The sequence below is a fragment of the Pygocentrus nattereri genome, chromosome 3 (assembly GCF_015220715.1).
Source record: "Pygocentrus nattereri isolate fPygNat1 chromosome 3, fPygNat1.pri, whole genome shotgun sequence".
NCBI lineage: Eukaryota > Metazoa > Chordata > Actinopteri > Characiformes > Serrasalmidae > Pygocentrus > Pygocentrus nattereri.
Window position 1 is genome coordinate 15,625,748 of NC_051213.1, and position 18,320 is coordinate 15,644,067.

Genomic DNA, 18,320 nt, shown 5'->3' on the forward strand with positions numbered 1-18,320 from the left:
TTATATTTTGTTATCAGTACAAGAAAAAATAATTCTTTGGGCTTCATGTCAAAACCGGTATCAAAAACATTCAATATGAGATCTTTAAATGTGAGCAATTATGTGAATAACTGCACCTCTTGGGTGGGTCAAATAAAGGGTGGAAGATGAACAGTTTCAGACTATCAGGGCAGAATCACTCCTTACTGCCACAAGGAGTACAGGGATGGTGTGAATGTGCCATATGGACATCCAAACACAGCAAAGAGTACAAGGTAAGTCAGTTCTTGTTAAAAATAATAATAAATTTAAAAAAAACAGCTCTAATTCAATGATGAACCTTATGTCACTTCTCCCAAAAGCAGTATTTACTAAAGATGATCATTGTGACAGCAGTGGAAGTTGAAAGTGTTAACAGCTTACATTTTGCATGCCTCTGAAGTGGCAGAGATGAATACTGTGTTCCTCTCAGTATGGTGACCCCACCCACCCAAAACTGCACTAAATGAACAGACACTGTACAGTGCCAAGCTGATTAGTGCTAATGATACAACATGAGTAAAATCTATGGGGCTTGTTATACCTTAGAACAATGAAACAGTGGGTCAAATCATTTTCTACTTATCTCACCACAAAAAGCCAAAAGCAGAACAAATTACATTCTTCCTTATGTTGTAGTTGTGTCTGTGAGCAGCATGTTTACTGTCACTGTGGTAACAAGACCTCTGGTAACTTTAAAGGAAAAAGGGAAAAAAGTTCACTTGACTTTAATGTAACAAAATTTTATTCCCACTCATTTTGGACCATTTCTGTTGGTCCAATCATCATAAAATGTTCACACAATGTAAGTAAAGAATAGCTAGTATTTTTAAATGAACACCAAAAAAAAAAGTTTTGTTTTTTTTAAAAAAACGAGGTTGTGATACAACAGAGATCAATGAGATGAGAGCAGCACTAAAGCAATCCAGTACCAAGAGTTTTCTCAAGAAATCGCAACAATGAATTTTGCTTCAGCTTCTCCTTATATATACAAAACTACTTGGAACACCCTGGAAATATATAGTTTGGATAGTAACATAAGAAATAGTTTGTCTTAAGATGTGTTCTGCTGGTAGAAAGTTTTTTTTTTTTCTAAAAATCAATAAATAAGTACACTTCCCTTCTGTTTCTCATGGTTGGTGCAGCTTTGCATAGCAGGTTTGGACCTCAGGGCCATGGTGAGCCACCCTGGCCACTGTCAGTCCTGCCGTGGTCCATGACACCAGCGATGATGAGAATGAGGATGATGACAGTGATGTTGGAACCCATGGTCCGCTGCACTGTTCAGTAAACCCAGTTAACAGGTACCCATTGAGGCTCTGAGCACAACTGCTCCACAGCAGCCTGCAGTTTCTCAAAAGCCTTATCTAGATTATCATTCACTATTGTAAAGTCAAAGTAATGGCTATATGCCCGTTTGATCCTGGCACTTTCGTCCACTGTTTTCTTTAAGTCTGTTTCCTAAAAGACAGAGAGGCAAATATTAGTCTGTTTCTTTTAGAATAAAAGAATGGGTGACCTTTAATAATTAATTGTTTTGACTGTAAGTGGTTTCTTGTGTCTTGGCTGGAGAACAATATTCAGAGGAGGAAGAGATGAGACTGACCGTGAGTAGTTTAGTGGTGATCCCTGCATCCACCACAGCTTTGTGCATGGCCCTTAGTGTGTCCAGCTCAGGAGCAGCGATGAAGACCACAAATGGCATGAATTCCGCCGTTCTCAGCACCTTCAGTGCCTGAGGCACACATTCAGGAGGGAAATGTCACGACTATTTATTACGGCAATATTATCTGTCAGCAGGAAAGACCTGCTTGACCTAGCTGATTAATCCGGTCTGGCACTTTATATGACGTTGGCTTTTAGAACCACATGGAAGACAGTTGCTGAATCTCAAACGGATCATGAATTAATAGCTTGTACACCCAAATATTGCATTATATGTCAAATAGGAAGCCATTTATATTCAGTCAAAGCTGCCAGTCTCCCTTTCTAACATTTAATACACTATTTGGATGTAGAAGCCAGATTTTAATTACCTATGCAGTGCCAGGAATTCACAAATCATCTTCATTACAAACCCTTTCCAGTAAGCACTGAGTATAGATCTTTATCACAGCATACTGACCCATCCATCATAAACTCTCATCTCAAATGGAGACAAAGAAATATAGTTTTAATGAGATGTAGCAAATAAATAAATAAATTAAAAGTTCATTTTGACTGCATATAATAACCACTCAATGCACAAAAACATGCATGCTCTCCTCACCTGTGGGTTGACATCCAGAATGCAGGTGCGTCCTGTGCGTACGACCTCATGGATGGAGTCGATTTTGGTACCGTACAAGTTTCCATCATACTCTCCATGCTCAAGGTAGCGGCCGGCCTTAATGTCCGCCTCCATCTCAGCTCTGGACACAAAGCAATACGACTGACCATCCTTCTCCTCTTCACGTGGGCGTCGAGACGTGACTGAGTTGACGAAGAGAGCAATAGAGACAAATGAGGGTTTAATATTTCACCACAATTTCACTTGAAGACTACAGCACTGCAAAGTCTAAAAGGTAGTACTTTGTGGCTATGCATGAAGTAAAAAGCCAGTAAGAAGTTGCACATTACAGTACTTTCACCACATTCATTGAACTTTAATTTTGGAACAAAATTTGTAGATGATGTGTGCAGTCATAACTGTCTGTAAAATGAGTATTTTACTATTATATTTATAAATTAATATTATATATTGTACTAATATAGCATTATATATTATACAGACTTGGATCACGGCTCAGCCAACCAGATTTTTAGGACAATAACTGTTTCATTTTGACCAGTTTGACCAGCAAGCACTTGGAGGAGTGTTTAATCCACCCAGAGGTAATGAACTCACAGGGTACAGTGGTGCCAAAGCGTAAAGGGTTCAGCACAATCAGCCTGTTCTTCAGACTTCTGCGTCCCACCCCCTGAGCACCTATCAGAACCAACGTCTTCCTCTGGAATGGAGGCATCCGGGCTACCTCCTCATAGATCTGTAGTTCATGCCGGTCAAATTCTGAAGGAGGGAGAGGGAGTAAATGAGAGCAGAAAGGAAGGGGCAAGAGAGGAGTAAATAAAAGACAGAAAGAAAATATGAGCATGTAGAAGTGAATGTGTGGGCTTTGGTATTCTAAAGCACACTTTTCCCAGTGTTTTCATAAGATATATGAAGAAATGTCCAGGTTGCCCTAACCTGCATTCTTTGCTGTCAGGTACATCATTTTCTTTTTTTTTCTTTTTCCAGTTATTGTCCCACAGAGAATTCCTGAAAAACACATACATCATTTGATAGTAAGTCCATGTCTTCACAGACATAAAGATCACCTGGTCAAATTCACACTGCCTTGTGCGTTTATCACAGCACTTTAGATATTATTTTTAAGAGATTATTTTAGTTTTAAAGGTGCACATAGAAGCTGCATTCATACTGTACCAGATCCATCCTGGTCTCTTCGTACAAATGCTTTCCTCTTTTCTTCCAAATACTGGCTTGGGATGAGTCCAGTCTTGCCACCAACAACACTACATGCCTAAGGGACAAACAGCACTACATTAGCCTGAACACCAAGGCAATGAGTTTCAACTTAACTATGCTAATATTTTATTTAAAAAAAAAAGAAAGCAATTCTGGAAGTGTTTATGGTTTGTAAATTTACTATAAAAAAATACTATAAAATATATATACTATATTTTGGTTATTTACTACTAAACAAATCAGTTGCACCATTTTTATATGATTATGTAATCACAAATCTTTAAGTGACATAAGGTAGTTCACAAGAAGCTTCAAAAGATGTAAATATAAACAAAAAGGTTCAGAAATTGAGTTGTACTACCAACCTGCCACCAGTTGGGGTCCTCCCTGTTCACTATGTGCAGAATCTCTCCTTTAGAGAAGGCCAGTCCAGCCTCTTTACATGGGATTAGATTGTCTGTGTCAGGGTTATAGTTGAAATGAGGTCTCAAATACACCTGAAGAAGAAAAGGCATTAGAAACAACTTTTTTTTTATTTTAGAGCAAGTATGAAATACCTGAAGTAGATAAAATCTTAAAAATAACGAAACATGAAATACAAAGACACAATCACAGAATGAAGTCTGAAAGATGACCGAGGCTGAAAAGACTATTGGCTAACATCTGCACAAGCTGTCTTTGTTTATGGAGCAGATGGTCTGTGTGAGTGGGCGTGTTTATGGTGAGGGGTTGTATAATTCCCATCAAAGATTTCATTTTATCAAATCTGTCATGTGTGTTAAGGCTAAAGAAAATTTTATGCTGATTTTAAGACAATTCAAGCACTAGTTTTTGTTAATTTAATTCAATTTAACTCATTACTGACCTTCTTTATCAGACAGCATAAAATAAAATATCTAATGCATTTGACTGAGACAGGAATAGCCTACAAAAAGAATCACAAATTAATTCTAGAAAACATTAAGGGAAATATCACAGGAATTTTAACCCAGTCTCCACAGAAACTACTTTGTACATCACATAGCCTTGTGCTAAGCTGCAGATGTCCATGTTAACACAAAATGCATAGCATGTTTTCACAAGAAATATTTATAGGCTTTCTAATCTCGGCCCCTGATGCTGTGTGTACTGTCAACATACAGACCTTGCCTGTTCTGCAAACACAGTGAAATAGAGCAAAGTGCACTTAAGTATGAGAAAATCACTCTACTAACTCTCTTATGTTAAAGTACAGTTCTCCTGTTTGTGACTATTCTGGTGGTGCTTCCCATCACTGAACTGTATGTGTGTGTATGTGTGTGTGTGTGTGTCATACAGGTTTGACTATCACATGCAGAAACATTCAGAAAGAATGCATTTGCATGTTTTATACAGATTTAGACCAAACACTTAAAGAGCATTTTTCTACAAGAAAATTACAGGCCTCAGTTAGCCTATTTCAGTCTCTCACCAGACTCCTTAGAGAGAGTGTGTGCATGTATATATAAGTGTGTGTGTATATGTGTGTGTGTGCGTGCATGTGTCCGTCCATGTCCCTCTCTCTAGCTCTCTCCTCCAACCTGCCCTAGATAGCACAGAACGTGTTATTAATAGGGCTCGGCAGGCTCAGTTTCAGTCCGGTGGCATTCTGAGTCACCCTGAGGGCAAGCCTCTCTTCCTCCTTAGTGACAGGAAGGAGCAGCCCACTACTTCACTACTGCATCCACTTCACAGCCAACTAAGGAGAACACAGCCAAATCTGGCAGAAGACTGGACTGTGGTCAAAAATCACAGATGTACACTCATGTGTAACAGTTAAGATAAGCTTTCAATCTTTAGGTCCTCTCCCTCTCTAATGCCAACACACTGCAGAGAAGGAATTACTCTAAACTGCAGATGGGACACATTTTGTACTTTGGGCAGAAACTACACTGCTCAAAAAAATAAAGGGAACACTCAAATAACACATCCTAGATCTGAATGAATGAAATATTCTCATTGAATACTTTGTTCTGTACAAAGTTGAATGTGCTGACAACAAAATCACACAAAAATCAATGGAAATCAAATTTATTAACCAATGGAGGCCTGGATTTGGAGTCACACACAAAATTAAAGTGGAAAAACACACGACACGCTGATCCAACTTTGATGTGATGTCCTTAAAACAAGTCAAAACGAGGCTCAGTATTGTGTGTGGCCTCCACGTGCCTGTATGACCTCCCTACAACGCCTGGGCATGCTCCTGATGAGGTGGCGGATGGTCTCCTGAGGGATCTCCTCCCAGACCTGGACTACAGCATCCGCCAACTCCTGGACAGTCTGTGGTGCAACGTGGCGTTGGTGGTTGGAGCGAGACATGATGTCCCAGATGTGCTCAATCGGATTCAGGTCTGGGGAACGGGCGGGCCAGTCCATAGCTTCGATGCCTTCATCTTGCAGGAACTGCTGACACACTCCAGCCACATGAGGTCTAGCATTGTCCTGCATTAGGAGGAACCCAGGGCCAACCGCACCAGCATATGGTCTCACAAGGGGTCTGAGGATCTCATCTCGGTACCTAATGGCAGTCAGGCTACCTCTGGCGAGCACATGGAGGGCTGTGCGGCCCTCCAAAGAAATGCCACCCCACACCATTACTGACCCACTGCCAAACCGGTCATGCTGAAGGATGTTGCAGGGCTCTGGCAGTGCTCCTCCTGTTCCTCCTTGCACAAAGACGGAGGTAGCGGTCCTGCTGCTGGGTTGTTGCCCTCCTACGGCCTCCTCCACATCTCCTGGTGTACTGGCCTGTCTCCTGTTAGCGCCTCCAGCCTCTGGACACTACGCTGACAGACACAGCAAACCTTGCCACAGCTTGCATTGATGTGCCATCCTGGATGAGCTACACTACCTGAGCCACTTGTGTGGGTTGTAGAGTCCGTCTCATGCTATCACGAGTGTGAAAGCACCACCAACATTCAAAAGTGACCAAAACATCAGCCAGAAAGCAGAAAGGTACTGAGAAGTGGTCTGTGGTCCCCACCTGCAGAACCACTCCTTTATTGAGTGTGTCTTGTTAATTGCCAATAATGTCCACCTGTTGTCTATTCCATTTGCACAACAGCTGTGAAATTGATTGTCAATCAGTGTTGCTTCCTAAGTGGACAGTTTGATTTCACAGAAGTTTGATTTACTTGGAGTTATATTGTGTTGTTTAAGTGTTCCCTTTATTTTTTTGAGCTGTGTATAATTGCTTCAGAATTTCAGTGCTAACTCTCAGTCTGAGTCCCTTCTCCAGCTGGAGCAACCTTTGCAGAGATGGAACTAGCAAAAATCATACTTTTATGTGGGACGTTTCTTGTTCAGGCAAGTATATAAAGCGGAAATGAAAAGGTATTATTTGGCAAGGAAAAATATAAAAATAAATGTCTTTTGGCCACAAATGAAGTTGTTCACGTATGTTTGATGTTCGCTTGATTAGTTTTGCACTGAAGTTACAAAGCAAATTAATCTAATAAGTAATGAAAGCATAAATAGCCAGCCCATTAAGGGTCATGAAATTTTAGCTGACAATTAATTGTGAAATAAATAACTACAATTAGCAACTGCTTTTTTGTTCATTGTTGGAAACTAATAAAATACAAGCCTAACGTGGTTAAATTGACTGATTAGCCATCTTACTTGCTAGCTGTGTTTACTTGGCATTTGTTGTACTGTCAAATCAATACTGTGCATGCACATTCACACAAATTTCTACAGTTACACAGAATTATGCATACAGTCAAGCAAAGTAACATGTTTGTCATAAGAGTGAAAATATAAATAAAAAATTATTTTAAAAATGTCTTCCATTTATGTGTGCACTCTGCATTTATCAAGCATTTCACAATGGCTTTGAATGTGGTTTGGTAAGTCTGATTTCAGAGCTAGAACCATCAGGATTACGACTGATGTTCTGATGTGCCACATCATTGATTTTAGCTTTATAAGTTAATGATTCATTGCCAGTTAATAATGCTCAGTTACTGATAAAGAATTTGCCAAAATTTGCATCTCTTGCACACTGTATAGATAAAAGTATTAGTAGCAGCCTTTGTTAGGCCTGAATTTTGCCAGCCCTTTCATGTATTTGTATGAAATTACTACATTTAACTTGGAAATTGGAAAAACTTGCCAATTTGATTTTTGCCTCACAATCACTTTAAATAACAGCAGTGCATCTGGCTGGTCTTCCTCCTTTACTCACCTTTGCTGGAGGGGGTGTGTCTCTGTAGCTGGGTAAGATCTTGAGGGTGATGCTGCCACTGGCATCTTTGAGCATTTGCTGCAGCACTTTGGGGTCTCCGCCCACCTCTCGACCATTCATTTCTCGGATGATGTCGCCCGTGTGCAGCATACCCTGCCTGTCAATCATGCTGCCATGGAGAATACGAGCAATGACCAGGTCACCATTTTCCACTCGGAATGTCACGCCCTAAAACAGACCAAACATTCTGAAGCTTAGATTCCTTGCTTGCATTCATGCACACACACAGACATGTGCACATAGCAATAATGTCCTAACTGGAGTCACATCCACACCTCATAAATTCAACACTGCCTGGAAGGCACTTCTTTCACTAGGTACTAAAGGACATCCAACTGCTCCAGTGCAATTTTAGGACTCTAAACATATTTAGACAGCTCACTTCGAAGATTTTTTTTTTTTTTTTTTTTACAAGGGAACAGGGTTTTGATGTTGCAGTCTGTGTTTGATGTTGGACTATGACAATAAGAATAAAAGAACAATCACTGGAAGCAAAGTATGAATCGTGTATAATCATACATACAAAATAGAGCAAAGACAAATCTGACAGAACACTACTACAGAGGAACAGTGAGTCTGAAGAGATACAACATGCCAACATGCCACAATTTTAGGTTAAGACAAACTGCCACAGTGCACACCAAGTAGTGCATCAGCAGGAAAAACATGCAGTATCTACCAGCATCTGTGCCTCTTGTTCAATACATGCATGAAGTATTAAAACATGACTTCCTTAAATGAACACTATGTCCGTCTATGCACTTTTGGTGTCCTAAGATAGGGTGACTGTAGAAAATGCTGTATAATTTTTACTTGGTTTATTTCATTTAGGAGTAAATGCATTTAAACTAAAGCAGACAGAGAGTAGATCAGATTTTAGTCCCAAGGCAATACAAAACGTCCTATCAAGTCCTGTCAGAGCTTAAACGATTAAATGAGCTCCCTCACCAATGGCTCTCCCGCTTTCTTCTGGATGCTAATCATGCGCACAGTGTCTGCAGGCATGAGGGAAGCACTGCTCGCATTAGTGTTGTTTGCCGCAGACGGAGGTGTTTCATAAGATTTAGCAGCAACTTTATCATGAGCCTCCATTAAGGACTGAAAACAGAGAAAGTAAGATAACATCATATAAACAGAATAAAATAATTAATCAGTTGTTAAATTCACAACAAACAATCTCACCATGGCAGCCACTCTGCTTGCATCAGAGACCCATTAGCAAGAGGCTCAGAGGGCTATAGGAGTAAACTACAGTAGCTGCCAGTCATATACCGCTCTACATACATACACAGGAGGCCTAGTGGGTTGGACGAGGAGAAAGTCACTGATTGGCTCTATGGTAATTAGGGAAGACCTCATTTTCTCTCTTTTTTTGAAACAAAATGAGTTATATGTTCAATGTAAACACTGTTAAAGTCTAAACATTTCAGTCTGCACTGCCTTTTGAATGAGACAAAATACAGGATCTACGATATCAGATGTAAAGGCAGTTAAAAAAAATCCTGTTTAATTCTGAGGGATAAAGGTCGGCATGTGGTCAAGAAAAAATGAATTACTGTAGGACAGCAACAATTACAAAATCCACATAGAATGCACAATATGTGTCCTTTAAGACTACAAATAGCACTTTGCTAATGAGCTGTAGAGATGCCTTCCCTTGATAGTGATTCCCAATATCACTCCACACACTGTATATTTTTATCATAGCAGGAGGTGTTTACCTGGAAGTGAGGCTCTTTGAGAATCTTCGACAGCTCTGCTGCGCTGTCATTACGGTCAGCCAAAACACTGATGTCCGACAGAATCTCAGTGACCAGCTCTACATTGTTTTTCCGCACTGCCTCCAGCTTCACATCCTCCAGCCGCTCATGAGCCTGAAGGAAGGGGTGACATCAGACCAAAAGACTTGGTAATTTCTATGATGAAAATTACAGACCTCTCTCATCTTTCTAAGCAGGAGAACTTGCACAATCAGTGGCTGACTAAATACTTTTTTGCCCCACTGTATACACAGACAATGCTTTGGATACCTTGGCAAGTGAACGAACAATGGGGCTCTCCATGATTCCTCGAAGGAAGATGAGGTCAATGTCTTTGGCTCCAGTGGAGGGGGGCAGCTCTTTCAGGTTATCCAACACTTGCTGCATAGCTGGAAGAGACAACACAGTTTTCAATGAGAGTGAAACGATGTATTCCACCATAATGTTTTGTCTTTGGATGCTGATATGAAGTGCCACCGTAGTCAAGGCATTCTAGTTATTTAGTATCAAATAATGTTTTTATTACTTTTGTTTAGTTTACAAAAATGCTACATCATCCCCCCTACATTAGCATAGATAATGGTCACAGTGAGACTAGAGGACAGCAAGATGAATCTGTGCTGCCATGACCACTGTGTAACTGAGTTAAGAAATATATCCATCTAAAGACATATTAAGAATAAGAAATACAGACAATCCTTTTAGTTTTCTTGTTATTAAATGTGGGTAAACTCACATATGTATACGTTCAGCATTACCATGACAAAATACAATACAAATCTAACAATCTACAGATAGGTTTCAAAGAGCTGGATCTCCCATTGCAGACCAAAAAGTTCACAACAGACATTATCCACCACTGAAATATTAGTTGTATCACCCTAAAAATACTACAGAAAAAAAATGCTTGATGAAGTCAATGATAAATAACTGGAAACCAATCGTCCTTATGCAAAGCCTGAGGAAAAAAATAAGTCATTTCAAGAATGCCATCAGCTTTAAGAATTAAATGAAACATTCTAGTTGCATTATGCAACCCTTACTCAGTGATCTTCAAATTATCTCCTTGAACATTTCACACCCTGTAGAGCACAACACCTGTAGATCAAGACGTGTGCGCTTTTCTTCACCACAGAAGAAAAAACTTGTCCAAATCCCATAACCACATTAAAAGACAGCAACATTTCATACCACACCACTCAATCTACGTTTCCCACTAATTGAGAGGAAAACAGTGAATCAATACTAACGCGCCAAAAAACACTCAAGCCATGACAAACAACCCGAGTGGCTCAAAATGGGCCGATTCATCACGAAGTGACTTCATTACCATACAGCTAACAGTAACCATTTCCATGATGAAGAACGCCCACACAGAGACCTGTCACACAGCAAGGCAAGAAATCCTACAATAACACAACACACTATTTCAGTTCGGAAAGCAGAAACTCAGAATGACAAGGGTTCACACTCGCAACCTGTAAACTCTCTTCCAGCCTCCTTTTCATCAGCACATATCCTTGAGCATTTGAATCCTGTAGTAGTTCTAAAAATACTCACTAATCAATATTCACCATTCATATTCATGATTTTTCTCCAGTTTTTTGTTCTGTGTTAGTCCCAATGCCTGTTCCCACCCACTACCCCAGTCTCCAACATCATGAGATAGGAACCAACCCAGGAGGGTGAGGGTTAACTTGTGCTTCCACCGTAACATGCAGTCAGTCAACATGTCTTTCAAGCTACACTCTAAGACAGCTGTCTGAGCTTGAAGAAGAGCACTGCATTCAGACATTTTTGGTTCAGGACATTTATACTGCACCTGGTGTACAAAGCCGCTGGGAAGATTTTACGCAACAAGTAGCAATCATGCTGAAGGCTAAGGAGCTTCCTGAAGTTTTCAGGGGCAACATTATTAAAGAACACTTGAAGGGAAAAGGCTACCGAACTTAAAGACCTTAAACATTCCTGCCAATACAACTGGTTTAATAATGTGCAATTGAAATGTTCATGGAATCACAACTAATTGCCTCCAGACAGGTGCTTCGGCCAAGATTTCACAACCTACTCTCAGACTAATAATAAGAAAGGTAAGAGTGAAGCCAGCAGTTCTTGAAAAAGAGTTGATCAAACTGAAAGCAGGAGAAACAACAATTACACAAACAATAAGCAACTGCACTGTTTTTATCTTCTTAAACCCCTAGCAAAACTACTGCTAAAAAGGAAGGCAGACATGAACATATAAAATTTGCACACAAGCAAATCAAAACAAAACTCTTTGAGAACAACGGGCTTCATTCACCAAATGTTCTTGAGACGAAATTTCTTCTTAAAACCCACAGACGCAATTTTCACGAAGATTCTGACATTCACCAGTATTTTCATATTCGGGATTTGTTCTTACGTAAGAACCGAATCTAAACACACTCAACAGAACACAAAGACAAACAATTCGGAGGTATAAAAACAAGTCATGAATCTGATGTGGACATCATCTTTGGACCTTTCTCAAGAACAAGTTTAAGGAAAAACAGTGCCCACAGTGAAGTATGAAGATGGGGGCATCACGACAGGACCACTTTTCTGCAAACGGTACCACATGTCACAGAAGTGAAGTGATGTAACAGAACATATTAGAGAACTTAATCTCACTGGCCAAGAAACTCAAGCTGAAGAGACAATGGACATTTGATGGACATGCAGCCAAGTCAAGGCTGGTTTCTAAGAAGCAAAGGTGCTTGCTTGGCCCTTCCTTGAATACCAGAAACTGACAAATTGTGTTTAGTTTTGAAATTGCGAGTCCATCATTGCGTCCCTGATAACCTTGGAGAAATAAGGATAGAGAGGAATGGGCCAAAACTGAAACATAGTACTGCAAAAAGTGAATTACTTAAAATTGACGTCTCAAAGGTGTAATTGCTACCACAGCTTTGCAACACAGCACTAATACCCCCCCCTCAGTTTAACATTTTTGTTGATGAATACATATTTTGTTCATATTTAAGTTCAAAGTCAATACACAGGTAGTTTGTTAGATAACAAGAACAGAAGGGTTTGATTACTTGTCTCCTCCCTCTGTTGACTCATGTGCTTTGCTCAATTCTGTCTGAGTCATAGTTTGGCAAAAAATTTTAATTCGCACAATTCCCCTTACCCCAGACATAACTGATCAGCCAAGACATCTGCTGTCCTGTTTGGTACAGATCCAATGCAAAACCAAGAAAATAAAACTTCAGACATCAAGTCTTGGCAGACTGACTAAATTTGGGGTAAATAGGGAACAGCATGTTAATTCTAATTTTTGTCACACTTCATCCTTTATTAGATGCCCTTGACTGGCTGTTATCACTCTGGGTTGGAAGGATGGCTTAGTCCATCTCATGTGCTCTATATTTCAGGTGTAATTCTGGGATAAAACATCAATATGAAAACTCACCCATGTACAATAATGTCACTGAATTGAATTCTTTAAGATCTTGCCTGGGTCATACAGGCCTATAATAGATTCATGAATCATTTTACAGGGATGCACAATGATATTGGAATCATATTGGTATCAGCATCAACAGATGTTTTGCTTGGATTAAAATTTTTTACTGGTATCTGATGATATACATTTTTTAGAAGTTTGGGTAATGCTGGTTTCCTGTGCTAAAATGTCTGAATTTCATTCATTTTAATGTGAATTTCATGCATTGGCACAGATACCAGAAGGTACACACATAAGAAATATTGGATTTTGGCATCGGACCATAATTCCCATATTGGTGCACTCCTGGCATTATACCTCTTCTTCAATTGCTTACCTGTACCACTCTTGGCATTGGCAACAGTCATTATTCCTACAGCACAGGTCAAGCTCACAGTTTAGACAAAACCTTTGCAGGTCTTCAATCAGAAAGAGACCAGTGCACCTGAACTGGACAGAAACAAAACCTCTAGATCAGAAAGTGCACTTTCACAGATCCACAAATAGGCATATTATCATTACTACTACTATTAATACAAGAAAGATTTTTTCACTTGCATGGATCAAACAGAAGAAGAATTTGAATTATTCAACAATCCCACGTTTTACAGGCAACAAGTTTGGAGTTACAATACTACAATTATGGTGTCCTACGGAATGAATTTCATATGTTTACACATAACTAATCATTCCTCTGTATCAAGATGAGATGCCCTGGAGACAAGTCCTTCAGGCATATTATATAAACCATCACAGAGCATCTCAGGGCTTTAAGTGTACCCCCTAAATTTTGCGCAAAAATTAAAAGAAGGATTTGTAACTCCTGGCTTTATTGTGCCACATTCTTAGACAAACTCTTTCCTTAAATACCTGAAACTAATTCTCACTTCCCACACATTTCTGTCACCTTTTCTTTGACTGCATATGTTCTGTATGATAAGAACATTTGGCAGAATTCTGCAACCTAGTTGTACAGTGCTACTGCATAGCAGTAAGCGTCACAGACAATGTCTTAACAACTAAGATAACTGCGTTTTTAAATAAAATGTGTCAGATCTCATCTTCTAGCACCCCATGATGTGAACTGGCTAGCGAACTCTCCATTGTTCTGAATGCTGCATTCATTTAAGCAAACAAATCAAAGCCTCACCCCAGGCAAATAAGAACAACATTTAAACCAGACTCTGTGCCTTCACAAACAGCTCAGTTAGTGCTGAGGCTTAAGGAAAGAAAAACCTCGGTCATAAGACCAAAGTGATGGTAGAAACATGAAAGACAATTTTGAACATTTTGATTAAATTTGAACTCGTGCTCAAGGCAGAGGCTTCAAAATGTGTGACATTCATTTATTGTGCAGAACTGACAAAGCATGCTTAAAGACTTTATGAATGAGAGGAAGGGAGAGATGCATTCTTTGTTCAACTCTTGGCATCACGACCCATTTTGATTCTTAACCCTACTGAGGTTTCACTTCTTTTTTTTTTTTTTTAGAATTCTCTCATCTCACCTGGAGTCCATGGAACCATAGAACCTTACAACACCTTGTGTGTGTGTGTGTGTGTGTGTGTGTGTGTGTGTGTGTGTGTGTGTGCGCGTGTACACACACACACGTGATGAGATGGTGGTGTGTTAGTATGTTTTGTGCTGGTCTGAGTGGATGTGGAGTGAGCAGTGCTGGAGTTCCAAGCACCTCAGTGTCACTGCTGGACTGAGAATCATCCACCAACCAAAATATAGCACCCTGTGACCACAGATGAACGACTAGAAGATGACCAATACAAACTGTGCAGCAACAGATGAGCTACCATCTCTGACTTTACATCTACAAGGCAGACTGACAAGGCATGCGTGTCTAATAGAGAGGACAGTAAGTGGACATAGTGTTTAAAAACTCCTGCAGCACTGCTGTGTCTGATACACTTGTACCAGCACAACACACACTAACACCACATGAGCGTTACTGCAGGACTGAGAATGATACACGACCCAAATTGTACCTGCTCTGTAATGGTCCATGGGGTGCTGACCACTAAAGAACAGGGTGAAGGGGGGCTAATAAAGTATGTAGAGAAACACATGGACTACAATCTGTAATTGTAGAACTACAAAGTGCACCTATATAGTGAATATATAAATGGATAGTGAGCGTAAAAACAAAAAGGTAGTCATAATGTTATGCCTGATTTTATATAATTATATATACACACACACACACACACACACACACTATTCTTCAAGCAGTGAAACACTTGATTCACTGTATGATTCAAAGTCTGAAAAACATGATTCACAAAAAGTACAATGCATTCTTCATCTCACATTATTACACACTACACATCAGCTGAATCAGACCATGTTTCACATGTGAAGGAGCTGTATTGCTGCATTCCATGCTAAACAGTCGTTCAAAAAATGACTCCCTTTTGACTTCTACAGAACATAGTCATGCTACCTCAGCATAAGGTGTTGTTCTAATTGCCGTCACTGTACTCCCTCTCTTACTACGGCTCCTGCAGCGAAGGGCTTAAGGAGGTCAGGTGTGCAGCGTGAACTAGACAAGCAGGTAAAGAACAAACTGAGCATGACGAAGGAAGTTAAATCCTATTACAAGTCATTGCAAGGTCAAGAGTGCAAGTGATGAAGCAACGCTGCAGTCTAGCTAGGTGTCAAACAGCCGATAAATCCTCCAAGTCACAATGTGCAGTATACTATAACCTCATAATTCTGCTCAGCACTGGATTGGACTGCAAATATTACTAGTTACAACCCATATCTTATTATAAAGAGCATGGTGTGATTAAATGAGACCTAAACTCCTCTATACTCATAAAAATGATGGTACTTCAAACATTCTTTAGTAAAGGCAATGGGTCTATTTAGAACCATGTGTTCTATATAATCATCTTAAACGGTGCTTAAATGGCTTGAACAGTGAAAAGGTTCTTCAGATTGATGAATGTGTTGTATACGATTCTTTTTTGAAAATAGATCTATGACAACTCCGGTACTGGAGGGCTGGTGTCCAGCACAGTTTGGTGATCTACCTGCTCAAACACATGATTTCACTCATCTCATCATTACCAGGTTTAGCAGATGTGTGAGTAGGTAAACCTCCAAGCTGCGCTGGACACCAGCCCTCCAGGACCAGAGATGTGCCCTCCTGTTCTATTGTTATAAGCCTGACATGACAATAGAGGAACCCTTTATGGTGACAAAGGTTGTTTATAGAACCAGATAAAAAAAAAAAAGGTTCTATACATTCTCCATCAGTCTTTTCATCGTGCATCATTTAAACACGAAATGGTTCTGGACAGAACTCATGGTTTAAATAGAACCATTCCCTTTAATAAGCAGTAGAACTTCTTTCAAGGGTGTATGATGCCTCCGGCACAAAAGGCCCAGAGTGTAGGGGTGCGGTGTACAAGCTGCGACAAGCTGGAACCAGACACACTTCGCGTAACTCTGGAGTGGTGTTTTGTTTGTTTGTTTGTGTTTAACGTTTGGAGGATTTCAGCCAAATGTAACTTGCACTCCTCTCCTGAAAAATGCTAAAATCTAATTGCTACTCTACTGTTCCACATTAAATGGCGCAGCAATTTCATTGTGGCAGCTGTACAGTCGCCGGAGTGGCACTGCTGCCCCATTTAAGGTGGAACTGGAAATTAAAGGCTTCAAATAGAAAGTGGGCAACTGTGAGACTAACTTGAGCTTCATACCGTAGCTACTACTTTACGTTACGTAAGTTCATTGAGTCTACAGCGAGTCACAACCTGTGGCCGTTTCGCGGACACACGCTGTCGTCGTCCCCCGGGACCACGCGCTGTCCTCTAAATCCGGGGCTTCACCGTAACTTACAGACGCTAATATAACTTGGCGGATGGTGGTTAAAACGGACACTCCCTCTACATCGTTAAAACACGAGCAGCGGCACATGCGCGCCATGTTTCGCTTTCCATTCAACTTCAGAGACGCCGTGCAGCTAACGCTGGTTAGCTCGCGTGTCCCCCGTGTGAAAGGCATGGGAAGCGTGAACAGGGTTAGCTTCGCGGCGCGCTGTCCTTATTAAAAAAGGAAAGTTCGTCTGAACTACTTTATCATCGGCTGCTCTTTCGTGCCACCGTGCGTTCCTCGTTGGGTTTCTAACTTGTCAGTGATTGAAAGAGACTGCTTGTCACAGCTAGCCAGAACGAGCCAATTCAGCCAGCCAGTATCAGCTGGTTATTATTAGCCAGCCTGCTAACGTAACTGGATTCAGCTGGTTAGCGCTTGTAATCCAAAGTAGCCTGTAAATGCCTAGCCCGAGAGAAACACGGCCACGTGTAGGCCCACGGCGGAGGGTCATTCTGAGGAATATAAAACGTGAGCGAAGCACAAGCATACACAAAAATGAACAAAACGACTTACCCAGTATCCCCGTGTGGTCCTGTCCCGGTAAAATGGGCTCAAACCCCCCCACCCCTGCCCCACAGGTCTCACAGTAGCCTGGAGAAAGCGCTCATCCTCTGCTGTCAGTCAAAGCTTTAGCCTGGCCCCGATCAGTGACGACTCGGCTCAATGACCGAGCAAGGACACTCCCCTTCACCCACGGAGGAGGAGGCTCGGTTCCCTCACACAGGCGACTTTTCTCCGCCTAATCCACTCACACTACACCCATCCATGTGTGAGGAGGAGCCGAGGAGTGTGTGTAGTCTCCACAATAAGGCAATAAAAAGCGGCTCTCAGCAGTCAAACTGAGAACAAAATTAGATTATGGTCTTAATTTAGGCTGTTAGGTGTCCCACTCTAGTGATTTCAGTAACATTATTGGACTTATTTATTTTATGAGAGCGGTATCTTCGAAGTCATTAACACAATCTTGTCACATGGTGTGTTTGTGTATCTGGGTCACATAACGGCATTAGCTACATCCTGTTTTCATACGGCACATATCTATAACGCGCTACCCTGACTTTGTCTGGTTGTAAACATTTTAGTTCTAACGATTCGGGATAAATATGGTTTTGTGTGCTTTTGTGATCATTGAAAGTCTTTCTGTGATGTCTGTGGCCAGGAAAACAGTCAGCATGGACGATAGCCAGACGCCAGAAGAGGGCGACAAACATACTTTTTCCGAGTCCTTCAAACAGCAGCGACACAGACACACATTTGCGGCAGGGCTGTTAGATTCCAGAAATATTGGAGTCGACTCCGATTCCAAGTGACGGGTATCGATGAGTCAACTCCAAGAGTCAAATCCACACAATAATCGTGGTTACAAAAGACGAGACGTAATGAAAGTCATTTAGTAAAATAAAGAGT

At 40.7% G+C, this 18,320-nt stretch overlaps 1 protein-coding gene across 4 annotated transcripts; it reads right to left on the bottom strand.

Annotated features, from left to right (window-relative positions):
* Positions 1 to 745: 745 nt before the first annotated feature.
* mpp6a (membrane protein, palmitoylated 6a (MAGUK p55 subfamily member 6)) lies at positions 746 to 18,230 on the bottom strand. 4 transcript variants are annotated; one of them, XM_037536808.1, is made up of 13 exons: positions 17,427 to 18,230; positions 13,360 to 13,472; positions 9,824 to 9,942; positions 9,515 to 9,667; positions 8,742 to 8,891; positions 7,734 to 7,961; positions 3,892 to 4,023; positions 3,485 to 3,581; positions 3,245 to 3,316; positions 2,906 to 3,067; positions 2,288 to 2,490; positions 1,625 to 1,753; positions 746 to 1,479 (listed from the first exon to the last, which is right to left on the bottom strand). In XM_037536808.1, exons 2-13 carry the CDS (start codon positions 13,388 to 13,390, stop codon positions 1,303 to 1,305), a joined length of 1,653 nt encoding a protein of 550 aa, XP_037392705.1. In that variant the 5' UTR covers positions 13,391 to 13,472; positions 17,427 to 18,230; the 3' UTR covers positions 746 to 1,302. The 4 variants fall into 4 exon arrangements, with proteins under 4 accessions (XP_037392705.1, XP_037392706.1, XP_037392707.1 ...); XM_037536809.1 differs by lacking the exon at positions 13,360 to 13,472; XM_037536810.1 differs by lacking the exons at positions 13,360 to 13,472; positions 17,427 to 18,230 and adding an exon at positions 15,475 to 15,651.
* Between the last annotated feature and the right edge of the window lie 90 nt (positions 18,231 to 18,320).

Coding starts and splice junctions, on each gene's coding strand:
- mpp6a (XM_037536807.1), bottom strand. CDS start 10,864: ATGAATCGGCCCATTTTGAGCCACTCGGGTTGTTTGTCATGGCTTGAG. Junction 4,024..7,733: donor ACACACCCCCTCCAGCAAAG/GTGAGTAAAGGA, acceptor TTTCTTCTTCAG/GTGTATTTGAGACCTCATTT. Junction 1,754..2,287: donor TTCTGGATGTCAACCCACAG/GTGAGGAGAGCA, acceptor TGTGTGCCTCAG/GCACTGAAGGTGCTGAGAAC.